General features: G+C 37.7%; 1 protein-coding gene across 22 annotated transcripts in view; it reads right to left on the reverse strand.

Annotated features, from left to right (window-relative positions):
* Positions 1-19,095, reverse strand: part of KLC1 (kinesin light chain 1) — a 100,570-nt gene that overhangs the window by 27,353 nt on the left and 54,122 nt on the right. For all 22 annotated transcript variants that reach the window (XM_077128418.1, XM_077128427.1, XM_077128419.1 and 19 more), the window contains exon 12: positions 12,812-12,920. In XM_077128418.1, the coding sequence (XP_076984533.1) occupies positions 12,812-12,920 (109 nt within the window). The remainder of the gene's footprint in view (positions 1-12,811; positions 12,921-19,095) is intronic.

Consider the following 19,095-nt stretch of genomic DNA (forward strand, 5'->3'; position numbering starts at 1 on the left):
GCTTGCCTGCCATGCCAGAGGACCCGGGTTCGATTCCTGGTGCCTGCCCAAGTAAAAAAAAAAAAACTTATAATGATTATAAACCATATGCTCCTCACAATGGAGCCCAAAAATACATGAAGCAAAAACTACAGCACTAAAGAGAGGAAAAGATAATTCTACAATAACAGTTGGAGACGTCAATACATCACTTTCAATAGCTGATAGAAATCTAGACAGAAGATCAAAAAAGAAATAGAGGACTTGAACAACACTATAACTACTTACACATGATGGCCACGTATATAACACTCCATCCAACCTCAGCAAAATATTCATTCTTTGCAAGGACACATGGAATATTTTCCATGTTAGTCTACATGTCAGGCCACAAATCAAATAATTTTAAAATATTAAAATCATAGAAGGGACCTGAAACTGCTGAGCTGTGTTCTAGTAGCCCTGATTCTTGAAGACAACTGTACAACTATATAGCTTTTACAGTGTGACCTTGATATTGTGAAAACCTGTGTCTGATGGTCTTTCTATCTAGGGTATGGACAGATGAATGAAAAAATGTGGATTAGGGGAGTTCCGGGCCAAGATGGCGGCTTAGCAATGCACCCGTTTTAGTTCATCCTCCAGAACAATTACTAAATAACCAGAAACAGTACAGAACAGCTCCTGGGGCCACATCAGTGACCGGACACAAAGGGTATACCAGTCTGGACCAGCTAGACCAGCTGCGAGCCTCCCCAGAACCCAGGGAGAGTCAACCAAAGTTAAAGGTACCGAATCATCTTATGCTGGTGGGACCCGCAAGCAGACAAGTGCCACCTACTGGGCAGGAAAGAAAAACAAAGTCCAGAGACTTCACAGGAAAGTCTTTCAAATTGCTGGGACTCACCCTCAAGGAAAACTGATGCAGGTGACTCTTTCCTCCTGACAGGAGGCCAGTTTGGCCTGGGAAAATCTGGCTGGTGTCTATAATACCTAAGCAGATCCTCCTAAGGGTGGGGGGAAAAAGACACCATACGAGCAGGGCAAGAAACAAGAAAACAAGAACTGAAAAAATATCCTCTGTTAAACAAAACCTAAGCTAGAGGTCCAGAATAAGGTGAACTGAATGTCAAAGAACAGACAGACAACAAATCCATCCAGCAAGAAAACCCTAGGTAAAGGAAGTGAAAGCAATGCCCAGAATAAACTAGTTAAGGTAATTAAATGTCTAGACGCCACCAAACAATAACAAATCACACCAGGAAAATTGAAGATATGGCCCAATCAAAGGAACAAACCAACAATTCAAATAAGATACAGGAGGTGAAACAATTAATTCAGAATATACAAACAGACATGGAGAACCTCATGAAAAACCAAATCAATGAATTGAGGGAGGATATAAAGAAGGCAAGAATGAACAAAAAGAAGAAATCGAGAGTCTGAAAAAACAAACCACAGAACTTATGGGAATGAAAGGCACAGTAGAAGAAATGAAGAAAACAATGGAAACCTACAATGTCAGATTTCAAGAGGCAGAAGAAAAGATTAGTGAACTGGAGGACGGAACATCTGAAATCCGACAAGCAAAAGAAAATATGGGAACGAATGGAAAAATATGAGCAGGGATTCAGGGAACTGAATGACGACATGAAGTGCATGAATTACGTGTTGTGGCTGTCCCGGAAGGAGAAGAGAAGGGAAAAGGAGGAGAAAAACTAATGCAGGAAATTATCACTGAAAATTTCCGAACTCTTATGAAAGACTTAAAATTACAGATCCAAGAAGTGCAGTGTACCCCAAACAGAACACATCCAAGTAGACGTACTACAAGACACTTACTAATCAGAATGTCAGATGTCAAAGAGAAAGAGAGAATCTTGAAAGCACCAAGAGAAAAGCAATCCATCATGTAAAAGGGAAGCCCAATAAGACTATATGTAGATTTCTCAGCAGAAACCATGGAGGTGAGAAGACAGTGGGATGATATATTTAAATTACTAAAAGAGAAAAATTGCCAACCAAGAATTCTACATCCAGCAAAACTGTCCTTCAAAAATGAGGGAGAAATTAAAACATTCTCAGAGAAAAAATCACTGAGAGAATTTGTGACAAAGAGACCAACTCTGCAAGAAATACTAAAGGGAGCAATAGAGACAGATACAAACACAGAAGAGAGAGGTATGGAGAAGAATGTAGAAAGGAAGACTATGAGTAAAGGTAAAAAGAAGAAAAATTAGATATGACATATAAAATCCAAAAATCAAAATGGTAGAAGAAAGTACTACCCATACAGTAAAAACACTAAATGTTAATGGATTAAACTCCCCAATCAAAAGACACAGACTGGCAGAATGGATTAAAAAACAGGACCCATCTATATGCTGTCTACAGGAAACACATCTTAGACCCAAGGGTAAACATAGGTTGAAAGTGAAAGGTTGGGAAAAGATATTTCATGCAAATAACAATCAGAAAAGAGCAGGAGTAGCTATGCTAATATCCAACAAATTAGCCTTCAAATGTAAAACAGTTAAAAGAGACAAAGAAGGACACTATGTATTAATAAAAGGAACAATTCAGCAAGAAGACATAAAAATCATAAATATTTATACACCAAACCAGAATGCTCCAAAATACATGTGGCAAACATGAAAACAATGAAAAGAGAAATAGACACATCTACCATAATAGTTGGAGACTTCAATTCCCCCCTCTCATCAATGGACAGAACATCTAGAGAGAGGATCAATAAAGAAACAGAAAGTTTGAATAATACAATAAATGAGCTAGACTTAACAGACATTTATAGAACATTAAACCCCACAAGAGCAGGATACACCTTTTTCTCAAGTGCTCATGGATCATTCTTGAGGACAGACCATATGCTGGGTCACTAAGTAAGTCTCAATAAATTCAAGAAGATTGAAATCATACAAAACACTTTCTCAGATCATAAAGGAATGAAATTGGAAATCAATAATAGGCAAAGTGCCAGAAAATTCACAAATATGTGGAGGCTCAACAATGCACTCTTAAACAACCAGTGGATCAAGAAAGAAATTACAAGAGAAATCAGTAAATATCTCGAGGCAAATGAAAATGAAAACACAACGTGTCAAAATGTAGGGGATGCAGCAAAGACAGTACTAAAAGGGAAATTTATTGCCCTAAATGCCTATATCAAAAAAGAAGAAAAGGCAAAAATTTGAGGAATTAACTATCCACTTGGAAGAACTAGAGAAAGAACAGCAAACTAACGCCAAAACAAGCAAAAGGAAAGAAATACTGAGGATTAGAGCAGAAATAAATGAAACTGAAAATAATTGAGAAAATCAACAAAACCAGAAGTTGGTTCTACGAGAAAATCAATACGATTGATGTACCCTTAAGTGAGGTTTACAAAAAGGAGAGAGGATGCAAATAAATAAAATCAGAAATAAAAGAGGAGACATAACCACTGACCCCACAGAAATAAAGGAAGTAATGGGAGGAGACTATGAACAACTTTATGCTAATAAATTCCACAATGTAGATGAAATGCACAACTTTCTGGAAAGGCATGAATAACCTACATTGACTCAATAAGAAATAGACTCAAAAACCAATCACAAGTAAAGAAACTGAATCAGTCATTAAGAAGCCCCTCAAAAAGAAAAGTCCAGTGAGGAAAGAAAGTTCAGGACCAGATGGCTTCACATGTGAATTCTACAAAACATTCAAGAAAGAATTAGTACCAATCCTGCTCAAACTCTTCAAAAAAACTGAAGAGGAGGGAAAGCTACCTAACTCATTCTATGAAGCCAACATCATCACCCTCATACCAAAAGTCAGACAAAGATATTTCAAAAAAAGAAAACTACAGACCACTCTCTCTAATGAATATAGATGCAAAAATCCTCCACAAAATTCTAGCAAATCGAATCCAGCAACACGTTAAAAGAATTATACATCATGACCAAGTAAGATTCATCCCAGGTATGCAAGGATGGTTCAACATAAGAAAATCAATTAATGTAATACACCATATCAACAAATCAAAGCAGAAAAACCACATGATCATCTCGATTGATACAGAAAAGGCATCTGACAAAATTCCATATCCTTTATTGTTGAAAACACTTCAAAGGATAGGAATAGAAGGGAACTTCCTCAAAATGATAAAGGGAATAAAAAAAAAACACCACAGCTAGCATCATCCTCTATGGGGAAAAACTGAAAACTTTCCCCCTAAGATCAGGAACAAGACAAGGATGTCCACTCATATTGTTATTCAATATTGTGTTGGAAGTCTTAGCCAGAGCAATGAGACAAGAAAAGAAATACAAGGCATCAAAATTGGGAGCAAAAAGGAGGGGCCAAGATGGCGGCTTAGCAATGCGCGCGTTTTAGTTCATCCTCCAGAACAACTACTAAATAACCAGAAATAGTACAGAACAGCTCTCGGAGCCACGATAGTGACCAGACACACAGCGTACCCCAGTCTGAACCAGCTGGACCGGATGCGAATCTCCCCAGAACTGTGAGTTCCCCAAGCCTCGGCAGCCAGCGGCCGGCGCCCCTCCTCCACAGACGGCTTCCCAGAGGGAAAGGAAAGACACTCTAACAGTAGCAGGGACTGAGTCCAATCAAACACCAATTGTGGCATTAATAAACAAATTCTGACTACTAAAAATAGGCCCCCAGCTCAGGCGAACCTGGTCAAGGCAGAGGTCGCTTATTGAGCTAACCAAAAAATAGGAAAGGGGAAGAAACGGAGGTTTTTGTGGCTGTGTCTACAGAGGCTTGGCTGCCTCTGGATTCAGCGGGGGGGACTACTCGGTCTGCAACTGCCCCAGACGTAGGCAGAAACAGACTGCTTTCAGGGCTGTCTCCCACCTGTGCCTTCCCCAGGGGAGGGGTGAAGCCCAACTCAGGTGGAATCCCTCTCTCAAAGAATTCAGAACCCAGGGCTTGGCAATTTGAAGCCATTAAAACCAGCCTACAACCTCTCCTCTGTCTCCACCACGCCCCCAGCAGGGAGAGCCTTCCAAAGTTAAAGGAGCCACAACATCTTTTGCTGGTGGGACCCGCAGGCAGACAAGCTCCACATACTGGGCAGGATAAGAAAAACAGAGACCAGAGACTTCACAGGAAAGTCTCTTAACCTGCTGGGTCTCACCCTCAGGGAAAACTGATGCAGGTGACTCCTTCCCCCTGATAGGAGGCCAGTTTAGTCCAGGAAAACCAGGCTGGAGTCTATAATACCTATGTAGACCCTCCGAAGGGTGGGGAGGGAAAAGGCACCTTAAAAGCAGGACAAGAAACAAGAAAACAAGAACTGACAAATTATCCTCTGTTAAACAAAACCTAAGCTAGAGGTCCAGAAAAAGCTGAACTGAAGGTCAAAGAACAGACAGACAACAAACTCATCTAGCAAGAAAACCCTAGGTAAAGGAAGTGAAAGCAATCTCCAGAATAAACTAATTAAGGTAATTAAATGCTGAGACGCCAGCAAAAAATAACAAACCACACTAGGAAAATTGAAGATATGACCCAATCAAAGTAACAAACCAACAATTCAAATGACATATAGGAGCTGAAACAATTAATTCAGAATGGACGAATAGACATGGAGAACCTCATCAAAAACCAAATCAATGAACTGAGGGAGGATAGGAAGAAGGCAAGGAATGAACAAAAAGATGAAATGGAAAGTCTGAAAAAACAAATCACAGAACTTATGGGAATGAAAGGCATCAAAATTGGAAAGGAAGAAACTCTCACTATTGGCAGATGGTATGATACTGTATGTCGAAAATACCAAAAAATCCACAGCAAAACTACTAGAGCAAATAAATGAGTATAGCACAGTGGCAGGTTATAAGAGCAGCACTCAAAAATCTGTAGTGTTTCTATACACTAGTAATGAACAATCTGAGGGGGAAATCAAGAAACGAATTCCATTTACAATTACAACCAAAAGAATAAAATATTTAGGAATTAATTTAACTAAAGAGACAAAAGACCTATACAAAGAAAACTACAAGAAATTGTTAAAAGAAATCACAGAAGACCTAAATAAATGGAAAGGCATACCGTATTCATGGACTAGAAGACTAAATATAGTTAAAATGTCAACTCTACCTAAACTGATTTACAGATTCAATGCAATACCAATTAAAATCCCAAAAACTTACTTTTCAGAACTAGAAAAACCAATAATTAAATTTATCTCAAAGGGCAGGGTACCCCAAATAGCTAAAAGTATCCTGAAAAAAAAAAAATGAAGTCAGAGGTCTCATACTACCTGACTTTAAGGCGTATTATGGAGCTATAGTGGTCAAAACAGCATGGTACTGGCATAAAGATAGATATACTGACCAATGGAATAGAACAGAGTATTCAGATATAAACCCTCTCATCTATGGACAAAGGATCTTTGATAAGGCAGTTAAGCCAACTCACCTGGGACAGAACAGTCTCTTCAATAAATGTTGCCTAGAGAACTGGATATCCACATGCAAAAGAATGAAAGAGGATCCATATCTCATACCCTATACAAAAATTAACTCAAAATGGATCAAAGACCTAAACATTAGATCTAAGACTATAAAACTGTTGGAAGAAAATGTAAGGAGATATCATAAATCTTATAATAGGGGGCGGTTTCCTATATCTTACACCCAAAGCACAAGCATTGAAGAAATAAATAAATGGGAATTCCTCAAAATTAAATACTTTTGTACATCAAAGAACTTCATCAAGAAAGTAAAAAGACAGCCTACACAACAGGAGACAATATTTGGAAACGATATAGCAGATAAAGGTCTAGTATCCAGAATATATAAAGAGATTGTTCAACTCAACAACAGAAAGACAATCCAATTACAAAATGGCCAAAAGTCTTGAACAGACACTTCTCAGAAGAGGAAATACAAATGGCTAAAAGGCACATGTAAAGATGCTCAACTTCCTGGCTATAAGGAAATGCAAATCAAAACCACAATGAGATATCATCTCACACCAACCAGAATGGCCACTATCAATAAAACAGAAAACAACAAGCGCTGGAGAGGATGTAGAGACAGAGGCACACTTATCCACTGCTGGTGGGAATGTCAAATGGTACAACTGCTGTGGAAGGCAGTTTGACAATTCCTCAGGAAGGTAAGTATAGAATTGCCATATGACCCGGCAATACCATTGCTAGGTATCTACTCAGAGGACATGAGGGCAAAGACAACAAATGGACATTTGCACACCAATGTTTATAGCAGCATTATTTACAACTGCCAAGAGATGGAAACAGCCCAAATGTCCATCAACAGAAGAGTGGCTAAACAAGCTGTGGTATATACATACAATGGAATATTATGCAGCTGTAAGACAGAATAAAGTTATGAGGTATACAACAACAGGGATGGACTTTAAGGACATTATGCTGAGTGAGATTAGCCAGAAACAAAAGAACAAATACTGTATGTCTCACTGATATGAACTGACATTAGCAAATAAACGTGGAGAATTTCACTGGTAACAGAGACCATCAGGAGATAGAAATAGGGTAAGATATTGGATAATTGGAGCTGAAGGGACACCAACTGTGCAACAGGACTGATTGTAAAAACGCAGAGATGGATAGCACAATACTACCTAACTGTAATGCAATAATGTTAGAACACTGAATGAAGCTGAATGTGAGAATCATGGAGGGAGGAGGGCTGGGGGCACAAATGAAATCAGAAAGATAGACGATAAAGACTGAGATGGTATAATCTAGGAATGCCAAGACTGTATAATGATAGTGACTAAATGTTCATATTTTAAAATATTTTGCATGAGGAAGAACAAAGGAATGTCATTACTGCAGGGTGTTGAAAATAGATGGTAATTAATATTTTAAAATGTCACCTTATATGTAAGACTAAACCAAAAAATGTTTATTTGGCATAAAATTTATATTTTGACTAGTGCATTTCCTAATATAACTTATGTGGACAGTTTAATTGAACACTGTAAGTACATGGAACCTTAAGTAGGGCGAGAGATTTTGTAGGTTTGTCTGGAGTGATGCCTTGATAAATCCTAAAGTGATTTGAACAGTCAATTAAAAAGTATTTGCAGGGCGGGCCACGGTGGCTCAGCAGGTAACAGTGCTTGCCTGCCATGCCCGAGGACCCAGGTTCGATTCCCCGTGCCTGCCCATGTAAAAAAAAAAAAGTATTTGCAAAGTCCCCTTGGGGGAATGATGAGAAGGGGAAAATTCAACTTCCCCAAGTGCAGAATTCTTGATATTCTCACAAGCAGTGGGGACAACCAAAGCAATAGGCTGAGCCCCCAATCTTGGGATTTGTTCATATGAAACTTAACCCCGCAAAGGATAGGCTAAGCCTACTTAAAATTAGGCCTAAGAGTCAACCACAAGAGGACCGCGTTTTTTTGCTCAGATGTGGCCTCTCTCAGCCAACATGACAAGCAAACTCACTGCCCTCCCCTTCTCTATGTGGGACATGACTCCCAGGGGTGTGGACCTCCCTGGCAATGTGGAACAGAAATCCTAGAAAGAGCTGGGACTCAGCATCAAGGGATTAAGAAAACCTTTTTGAGTGAACGGGGGGAAGAGAAAAATGAGACAAAATAAAGTGTCAAAGGCTGAGAGATTCCAGAGTTGAGAGGTTATCCTGGAGGGAACTGCCTGAAAACGTAGAGGTGTTCCAGTAGCCATGTTTCTTGATGATGATTGTATAATGATATAGCTTTCACAATGTGACTGTGATTGTGAAAGCCTCGTGTCTGATGTTCCCTTTTTCTACCTTATCAACAGAGGAGTAAAACAAATGGAATAAAAATAAATAATAGGGGGAACAAATGTTAAAATAAATTTAGATTGAAATGCTAGTGATCAGTGGGGGGCATACGGTATGTATTTTTTTCTGTTGTCTTTTTATTTCTTTTTCTGAATTGATGCAAATGTTCTAAGAAATGATCATGATGATGAATATACAACTATGTGATATTATGAATTACTGATTATATATGCAGAATAGAATGATCATAAAAAAAAAGAGAGAGACCATACAATACTTGTTCTTTTGTTTCTGGCTTATTTTGCACCATATAAATGTTTGAGACAGTATCAAGGGGTTCCCCTGTGGCAAGCTTAATTATTTCATTACTATTACTGCAGTGACTCAAGGGACTTGACCAATACTTTTTAAATTGTCTGCTCCACATACTCTGGGATGTATCCAGGTACTACATTAAGCTATACAGAATCACAAGTGCTTACTCCTACCCCGGGCTCCATGTGTTTCAGTTGTTTAAATGAACTATCCGGACAGGTTGAGTTGGATTATGTGCTACAGAAATTTTAAGTTTTGAACAACCTAAACCTCTCTTTCTTCGGTCTCATATAGTAGGAAAAGTTCTAAAATGCCGACAATGTCATTTGTATTCTGATTTACTTTAGATCTGATCCAATCGGCTTCATTATTATATCAAATTGAAGCCTGATCTCTTCTACAGCTTACAGCTGTATCTAGCAATGCTGATTTTCAGAGCTGCAGAACTCCAACTCTCAGTCTTAAGTATCACATAGGTAACCAAAGTTCCAGGAAGCTAACAGTTATACATATATAGCACAACATCTCAAAATCTAGAAATAACACTTATACCTCCAGATCAAATGGGACTGCTATAAGAGCTTACAATCTAGGACCCAATTTTCTTATAGGAATTGTCTAAAAGAGATCATACAATAGCACCACATAATGTCCCCAAGGTTCATTCACCTCCTTGTATGCCAAGAAATTAAAGACAATCTAAATAAATGGAAAGACATCCCTTGTTATAGAGTAGAAGACTGAATATTGTGAAAATGTTACTACTGCCTAAAACGATCCACATATTCAAAGCAATCCCTACCAAAATTCCAGCAGCTTTTTTCTGCAGAAATGGAAAACCCGATCCCCAAATTCATATGGAATTACAAGGGGCCCAGAAGAGCCAAAACAATCAAAAGACTAAAGTTGGAAGACACAGTCTTCCTGATTTCCAAACTTACTACAAAGCTATAGTAGTTAAAACAAAGTGGTAATGGCCTAAGGATAGACATAAAGACCAAGGGAATACAACTGAGTCCAAGTTAAATCCACACATCTTTGGCCAGCTGATTTTTGACAAGGTACCAAGTCCATTCAATGGGGAAAGAACAGTGTCTTCAACAAATGGTGCCAGGACAACTGGAAATCCACATGAATATGAATGAATATGAACACCTACCTCTCAACATATACAAAAATTAATTCAAAGTTGATCAGAGACCAAAATATAAAAACTAATATTATACAATCCTTAAGAGAAAACATATGGAAATAACTTCAGGACTTTGTAATAGGCAATGGATTTTTAGATTTTCCACCAAAGCATGAGCAACAAAAGAAAAAAATAGATAAAATGGACTTCATCAAAAGTAAAAACTTTTGTGCACAGGATATTATCAAGAAAGTGAAAAGAAGTTCTGCATAAAGGCAGAAAATATCTCGAAACCATATTATTGGTAAAGGTTTAATAATCAGAATATATAAAGAATTTTTATAGCTCAACAACAAAAAGTCAAAACACCTCAATTAAAAAATGGGCCAAGCATTTCAAAAGACATTTCTCCAAAGAAGATATTCAAATGATCAATAAATATATAAAAAACATGCTCAACATATTAGCCACTAGAGAAATGCAAATCAAAACTATAATGAATCACTACTTCATATGCACAAGAATGTCTATTACTTTTATAACTGAAAGTAAGTGTTGGCAAGGATTCAGAGAATTAAGGACCATTGTACATTGTTAGTAGGAATGTAAAATGTTGCAGCTGCTACAGAAAAGAGTTGGTGGTTCCTCAGAAAGTTAAACACAGAATTATCATAAAACACAGCAATATCACTTCTAGGAATACACTCAAAGAACACATAAATAAGGGACTGGGACAGATATTTGTACACCAATATTCATTGCAACATTAGTGACAAAAGCCAAGAGATGGAAGCAACCCAAGGTTCCATCTACAGAAGAATGGATAATCAAAATGTGGTCTATCAATGCAATGGAATATTGTTCAGCAGCAAAAAGAAGTGGAATGCTGATACCTGCTGCAATGTGAATGAACCTTGGAGACATCATGTTGAGTGATAAAAGGCAGGCACAAAAGGACAAATACTGTATGATTTTTCTCATATGAAATACTTAGAATAAGCAAATTCATAGAGAAAGCAGAATGGTGGTCACTAGGGTGGGAGAAACGAGGAATGAAGAGCTCAATTGCTGAAGGACTTTGAATTTTGGTTTGAGATGCTGAAAATAGTCTGGAACTAGATAGCGGTAAAAGTGACACAGTAATGTCATTGTACTTAATGTCAAAGAATTGCCCACTTAAAATGGTTATGATGATTTATATGTTATGTGTGTTTCACAATTTAAAATTATTTGATAATTATTCTCAAAAAACTCAACACTAGATTTTGCTGACTCCATATCACATCTGAGGGCTAGAATGACCACAACCAAATACAACACCCTCATGTTAGGGTGAGCAAGGGGTAATACTGACAGGGGAGGCTGTGCCTGAACTCCCAGGCACCCCAACAAAGCCAGACCAAACCCAGGTGCCCCTTGCCCCAACCTGTATGCCCTCCTCCACACTCAACAGGGCCTTAAGCCACAGCCCCAGAGAGAACAGACCTCAGGGAGAGGCCCAGCATTCTGATAAGGGCTGAAGAGAGAAACCTTCTCCTGACCCTCCCAAGAAGGGCAAGGGCCAGGGGATCATCTATAAGACTTCAGATGGTTTGCTTCTCTGATCACTTTGTTGTGACTTTTGTGAAAGGAAAAAAAAGTTTAATGTATATACAAACAGTCTGAGTCCGAAACCAAAAAGTGGTTATAAACCAACAACCACAAAATATCCTATATTTGTGGGAGGAGAAAATCCACACCTGCCCCTCCAACCCTAAAAATATGTGAACAAAAATACCACATTGTATATGGAAATATATATATTATATATATATATATATATATATACATACATAAATGCCTTATTCTGAAAGCTGGTGTTAAAGGGCAAGAATCAATCATTTTTTCCTATATTTTCTTCACAAATTGTATCTCAGCCTAACTAAAGCATCTCTACTTGATGAAGCAAAGTGCTTCTTTACAGAATTCTAACCAATAAATTAATAATAAATTTAACATAATAAATTGGTAGAACTGAATTGGAAAATCACATTTGCAGCTAGCTAATGAAATACCCGATTTAACAGCAATGACAGTGATGCCACCACCGTTGGGTGCAGAAGCAGTGGAGGACCACGGAAAGGACCCCACGTTCTCCAAGCACAGTGCTGGAGTGAGCATACTATGTGGCCCTGTGGGGAGGGTCAAGCAGCTGCCAGCAGATTTCCTGTCAAATGTGGGCAAATCTCAGCAGGAGTGTATATGGGGTACACTATCATGTCAACTCCATTTTTTTTTTTTTTTTAACATGGGCAGGCATCAGGAATAGAACTCGGGTCGTCTGGCCTGTCAGGCAAGCATTCTTGCCTGCTGAGTCACCGTGGCCCGCCCTCAACTCTATTTTGATGTGCTTTTGGAATTTCCATAATTTCATAACAAGAAAATTCTGATTTTGTACCAAGTTTTAATGACCTTTTAATATAATTTTATTTAGTAAAAACTAAAATATTAAAGATGGTCTGTTTCTAAATCAAGCTTTCAAAAAAGTCATGAAAACAGAATCACTAAATTCAAAAGTTCAAATGGAAAAGTTCCAAGAAGAAATAACTTGACTTACCTGTTTACGTGACCTCATGGCTGCTTCTTCTAATGTTTCTGCAGCTTCAAATTTGCCTTGACGTCTATAAAGTGCCCCAAGGTTTTTTAAAGTAGTAGTAACAGTTGGACTGTAAGAAAGCATATTGTGTACAGAACTTTTAATGAAATAAGAGTTTTAGAGTAACCACGATCAACGGCACATAATCCAAGAGACCCACGTTTTCAGTTAAATCTATTTTAAATGTCTAAGACCATTTTTAACTGTAAGGTTCTAAAAGGTATTTTTATCTCAAGCATCCCTGCCTACTGTATGGCGCTGAGATAGCCCATATTTACATGGGGCTGTCCTTAGCAAGCCTCTGTAGGCCCAGGACCAAACCAGACTGCACCCTTTAGGCTGTGAGCCATGAGTTCTCTCACAGCTGCTCTTTCAACAGAAGTGTCCATGCTAGATCTGTCTAGGAGTCAGCAGGATTCCCACGAGAAGCAACTTGATGTTGTGCCAGATAGCAGTAAGGAAACGGTATTTGTGATGGTGACTCTATTCCAGAAGTAAAGGGCAAAAGGCAGAACACAGTCAAACCTCATTATCAATGGGGTCCGGTGTTAGAGAATGAATGCTTCATGTGAGAAGGAGGCAAAAACAGATCGTAGAGAAGACAAGGGTTGTGCTGCTGCATTCTTGACAGAATTTTTACATATATATATATATATAGTTCTTTATATACAGATTTTAAGCATGCCTACAATAAAAGAAGCTGTTTGACTCTTTTTTATTCTTATCTATTTTGTTTCTTTTTCTTTTTTTTTAACTTTTTTATTAATTAAAAAAAAAACATTTAAATATCACTCCATTCTACATATACACTCTGCAATTCTCAATATCATCACATAGTTGCATATTCATCATTTCTTAGTACATTTGCATCGATTTAGAAAAGGAAATAAAAAGACAAAAGAAAAAGAAATAAAATGATAATAGAGAAAAAAAACTATACGTACCATACCCCTTACCCCTCGCTTTCATTTACCACTATTTCAAACGAAATTTAACATTTGTTCCCCCTATTATTTATTTTTATTCCATATGTTCTACTTTTCTGTTGATATAGTAGCTAAAAGGAGCATCAGACTTAAGGTTTTCACATTCGCAGAGTCTCATTGTGAAAGCTATATCATTGTTCAATCATCATCAAGAAACATGGCTACTGGAACACAGCACTACATTTTCAGGCAATTCCCTCCAGCCTCTCCACTACATCTTGAACAAGGTGATATCTACTTAATGCATAAGATAACCTCCAGGATAACCTCTCCACTCTGTTTGGAATCTCTCAGACATTGACACTTGGTCTCATTTTACTCCTCCCCCTTTTGATCGAGAAGGTTCTCTCAATCCCTTGATGTTAATTCTCAACTCGTTCTAGGATTTTTCTCATTCCTTTGATGCTGAGTCTCAGCTCATTCCAGGATCTCTGTCCCATGTTGCCAGGAAGGTACACACCCCTGGGAGTCAGGTCCCATGCAGAGAGGGGGAGGGTGGTGAGACTGCTCATTATATTGGCTGGAGAGAGAGGCCACATCTGAGCAACAAAAGAGGCTCTCTTGGTGTTGACTCTTCGGCCTAAATTTGAAGTAGACTTGACCTATCCTTTGTGGGGTTAACTTTCATGTGAACAAACCCCAAGACTGGGGGCTCAGCCTATAGCTCTGGTTGTCCACACTGCTTGTGAGAATATCAAGAACTCCACTTGGGGAAGTTGAATTTTTCCCCACTCTCACCATTCCCCGAAGGAGGCTTGCAAATACTTTTCCAGTCACTGATCAAATCATTCTGGGATTCATTGGGGGATCACTCTGGACAAACCAACAAAATCTCATGTGCTACCTCAGATTCCAAGTACTTATGACATTCAATCAGACTATCTACATGAGTTATATTAGGAAATGCTCTAGTCAAAATATAAATTTTGTAACAAATAAACATTTTTTGCTTTAGTCTCACACATAAGGTGACATTTTAAAGTATTAATTATCATCTATTTTCAGCACCCTGCAATAATGACATTCCTTTCTTCTTCCTCATGCAAAAACATTTTTTAAATTTGCACATTGTACATTTCAGTATTATTATATACTCTAGGCATTCCTAGATTATACCATCTCAATCTTTACCATCTATCTTTCTTTCTGATTTCATTTAGGTCCCCATCCATCCTCCCTCTATCATTCTCACATGCAGTTTCATTCAGTGTTTTAACATAATTACATTACAGTTAGGAAGTATTGTGCTATCCATTTCTGAGTATTTGTACCCAGTCCTGTTGCACAGTCTGTATCTCTTCAGTTCCAATTATCCACTATCTTACCCTATTTCTATCTGATGGTCTCTGTTACCAATGACATATTCCAATTTTATTCACTAATGTAGGTTCATATCAGTGAGACCATACAGCATTTGTCCTTGAGTTTTTGGCTAGTCTCACTCAGCATAATGTTCTCGAGGTCCATCCATGTTGCTACATACTTCATAAGTTTATTCTGTCTTAGAGCTGCATAATATTCCATTGTATGTATATACCACAGTTTGCTTAGCCACTCGTCTGTTGATGGACATTTTGGCTGTTTCCATCTCTTTGCAACTGTAAATAATGCTGCTATAAACATTGGTGTGCAAATGTCAGTTCGTGTCTTTGCCCTTAAGTCCTCTGAGTAGATACCTAGCAATGGTATTGCTGGGTCGTATGGCAATTCTATATTCAGCTTTTTGAGGAACCGCCAAACTGCCTTCCACAGTAGTTGTACCCTTTGACATTCCCACCAACAGTGAATAAGTGTGACTCTTTCTCCACATGCTCTCCATCACTTGTCATTTTCTGTTTTGTTGATAATGGCCATTCTGGTGGGTGTGACATGATATCTCATTGTGGTTTTGATTTGCATTTCTCTAATGGCCAGGGACATTGAGCATCTCTTCATGTGCCTTTTGGCCATTTGTATTTCCTCTTCTGAGAAATGTCTGTTCAAGTCTTTTTCCCATTTTGTAATTGGATTGGCTGTCTTTTTGTTGTTGAGTTAAACAATCTCTTTATAAATTCTGGATACTAGACTTTCATCTGATATGTCGTTTCCAAATATTGTCTCCCATTGTGTAGGCTGTCTTTTTACTTTCTTGATGAAGTTCCTTGATGCATAAAAGTGTTTAATTTTGAGGAGTTCCCATTTATTTATTTATTTCTTCAGTGCTCTTGCCTTAGGTACAAGGTCCATAAAACCGCCTCCAATTGTAAGTTTCATAAGATATCTCCCAACATTTTCCTCTAACTGTTTTATGGTCTTAGACCTAATGTTTAGATCTTTGATCCATTTTGAGTTAACTTTTGTATAGGGTGTGAGATATGGGTCTTCTTTCATTCTTTTGCATATGGATATCCAGTTCTCTAGGCACCATTTATTGAAGAGACTGTTCTGTCCCAAATGAGTTGGCTTGACTGCCTTTTCAAGGATCAAATGTCCATAGATGAGAGGGTCTATATCTGAGAACTCTATTCGATTCCATTGGTCAATACATCTATCTTTATGCCAGTGCCATGCTGTTTTGACAACTGTGGCTTCATAATATGCCTTAAAGTCAAGCAGCGTGAGACCTCCAGCTTCATTTTTTTCCCTCAAGATACTTTTAGCAATTTGGGGCACCCTGCCCTTCCAGATAAATTTGCTTATTGGTTTTTCTATTTCTGAAAAGTAAGTTGTTGGGATTTTGATTGTTATTGCGTTGAATCTGTAAATCAATTTAGGTAGAATTGACATCTTAACTATATTTAGTGGTCCAATCCATGAACACGGTATGCCCTTCCATCTATTTAGGTCTTCTGTGATTTCTTTTAACAGTTTTTGTAGTTTTCTTTGTATAGGTCTTTTGTCTCTTTGGTTAAATTTATTCCTAAGTATTTTAATCTTTTAGTTGCAATTGTAAATGGAATTCATTTCTTGATTTCCCCCTCAGCTTGTTCTTTGCTAGTGTATAGAAACGCTACAGGTTTTTGAATGTTGATCTTGTAACCTGCTACTCTGCTGTACTCGTTTATTAGCTCTAGTAGTTTTGCTGTAGATTTTTCAGGGTTTTCGATGTATAGTATCATATCATCTGCAAACAGTGATAGTTTTACTTCTTCCTTTCCAATCTTGATGTCTTGTATTTCTTTTTCTTGCCTAATTGCTCCGGCTAGAACTTCCAACACGATGGTGAATAACAGTGGTGATAGTGGACATCCTTGCCTTGTTCCTGATCTTAGAGGGAAAATTTTCAATTTTTCCCCACTGAGGATGATATTAGCTGAGGGTTTTTCATATATTCCCTTTATCATTTTAAGGAAGTTCCCTTGTATTCCTATCCTTTGAAGTGTTTTCAACAGGAAAGGATGTTCAATCTTGTCAAATGCCATCTCTGCATCAATTGAGATGATCATGTGCTTTTTTGGCTTCGATTTGTTGATATGGTGTATTACATTAATTGATTTTCTTATGTTGAACCATCCTTGCATACCTGGGATGAATTCTACTTGGTCATGATGTATAATTCTTTTAATGTGTTGCTGGATTCGATTTGCTAGAATTTTGTTGAGGATTTTTGCATCTATATTCATTAGAGAGATTGGTCTGTAGTTTTCCTTTTTTGTAATATCTTTGCCTGGTTTTGGTATGAGGGTGATGTTGGCTTCATAGAATGAGTTAGGTAGCTTTCCCTCCACTTCAATTTTTTTGAAGGGTTTGAGCAGGGTTGGTACTAATTCTTTCTGGAATGTTTGGTAGAATTCACATGTGAAGCCGTCTGGTCCTGGACTTTTCTTTTTGGGAAGCTTTTGAATGACTGATTCAATTTCTTTACTTGTGATTGGTTTGTTGAGGTCATCTACTTCTTCTTGAGTCAAAGTTGGTTGTTCATGTCTTTCCAGGAACCCGTCCATTTCATCTACACTGTTGTATTTATTAGCATAAAGTTGTTCATAGTATCCTGTTATTACCTCCTTTATTTCTGTGAGGTCAGTGATTATGTCTCCTCTTCCATTTCTGATCTTATTTTATTTGCATCCTATCTCTTCTTCTTTTTGTCAATCTTGCTAAGGGCCCATCAATCTTGTTGATTTTCTCATAGAACCAACTTCTGGTCTTACTGATTTTCTCTATTGTTTTCATCTTCTCAATTTCATTTATTTCTGCTCTAATCTTTGTTATTTCTTTCCTTTTGCTTGCTTTGGGGTTAGTTTGCTGTTCTTTCTCCAGTTAGTCCAAGTGGACAGTTAATTCTCAAATTTTTGCCCTTTCTTCTTTTTTGATATTGGCATTTAGGGCAATAAATTTCCCTCTTAGCACTGCCTTTGCTGCATCCCATAGGTTTTGATATGTTGTGTTTTCATTTTCATTCGCCTGGAGATATTTACTAATTTCTCTTGTAATTTCTTCCTTGACCCACTGGTTGTTTAAGAGAGTGTGGTTGAGCCTCCACGTATTTGTGAATTTTCTGGCACTCTACCTATTATTGATTTCCAATTTCATTGCTTTATGATCTGAGAAAGTGTTGTGTATGATTTCAATCTTTTTAAATTTGTTGAGACTTGCTTTGTGACCCAGCATATGGTCTATCTTTGAGAATGATCCATGAGCACTTGAGAAAAAGGTGTATCCTGTTGTTGTGGGGTGTAATGTCCTATAAATGTCTGTTAAGTCTAGCTCATTTATTGTAATACTCAAATTTTCTGTTTCTTTATTGATCCTCTGTCTAGATGTTCTGTCCATTGATGAGAGTGGGGAATTGAAGTCTCCAACTATTATGGTAGATGTGTCTATTTCCCTTTTCAGTATTTGCAGTGTATTCCTCACGTATTTTGCGGCATTCTGGTTCAGTGCATACATATTTATGATTGTTATGTCTTCTTGTTGAATTGTTTCTTTTATTAGTAGATAGTATCCTTCTTTGTCTCTTTTAACTGTTTTACATTTGAAGTCTAATTTGTTGGATATTAGTACAGCTATTCCTGATCTTTTCTGGTTGTTATTTGCATGAAATATCTTTTCCCAACCTTTCACTTTCAACCTGGGTTTATCTTTGGGTCTAAGATGTGTTTCCTGTAGACAGCATATAGAAGGATCCTGTTTTTTATCCATTCTGCCAGTCTATGTCTTTTGATTGGGGACTTCAGTCCATTAACATTTAGTGTTATTACTGTTTGGGTAGTACTTTCCTCTACCATTTTGCCTTTTGTATTTTATATATCATATCTAATTTTCCTTCTTTCTACACTC

This window comes from Tamandua tetradactyla, chromosome 14, assembly GCF_023851605.1.
Source record: "Tamandua tetradactyla isolate mTamTet1 chromosome 14, mTamTet1.pri, whole genome shotgun sequence".
Taxonomy (NCBI): Eukaryota; Metazoa; Chordata; class Mammalia; order Pilosa; family Myrmecophagidae; genus Tamandua; species Tamandua tetradactyla.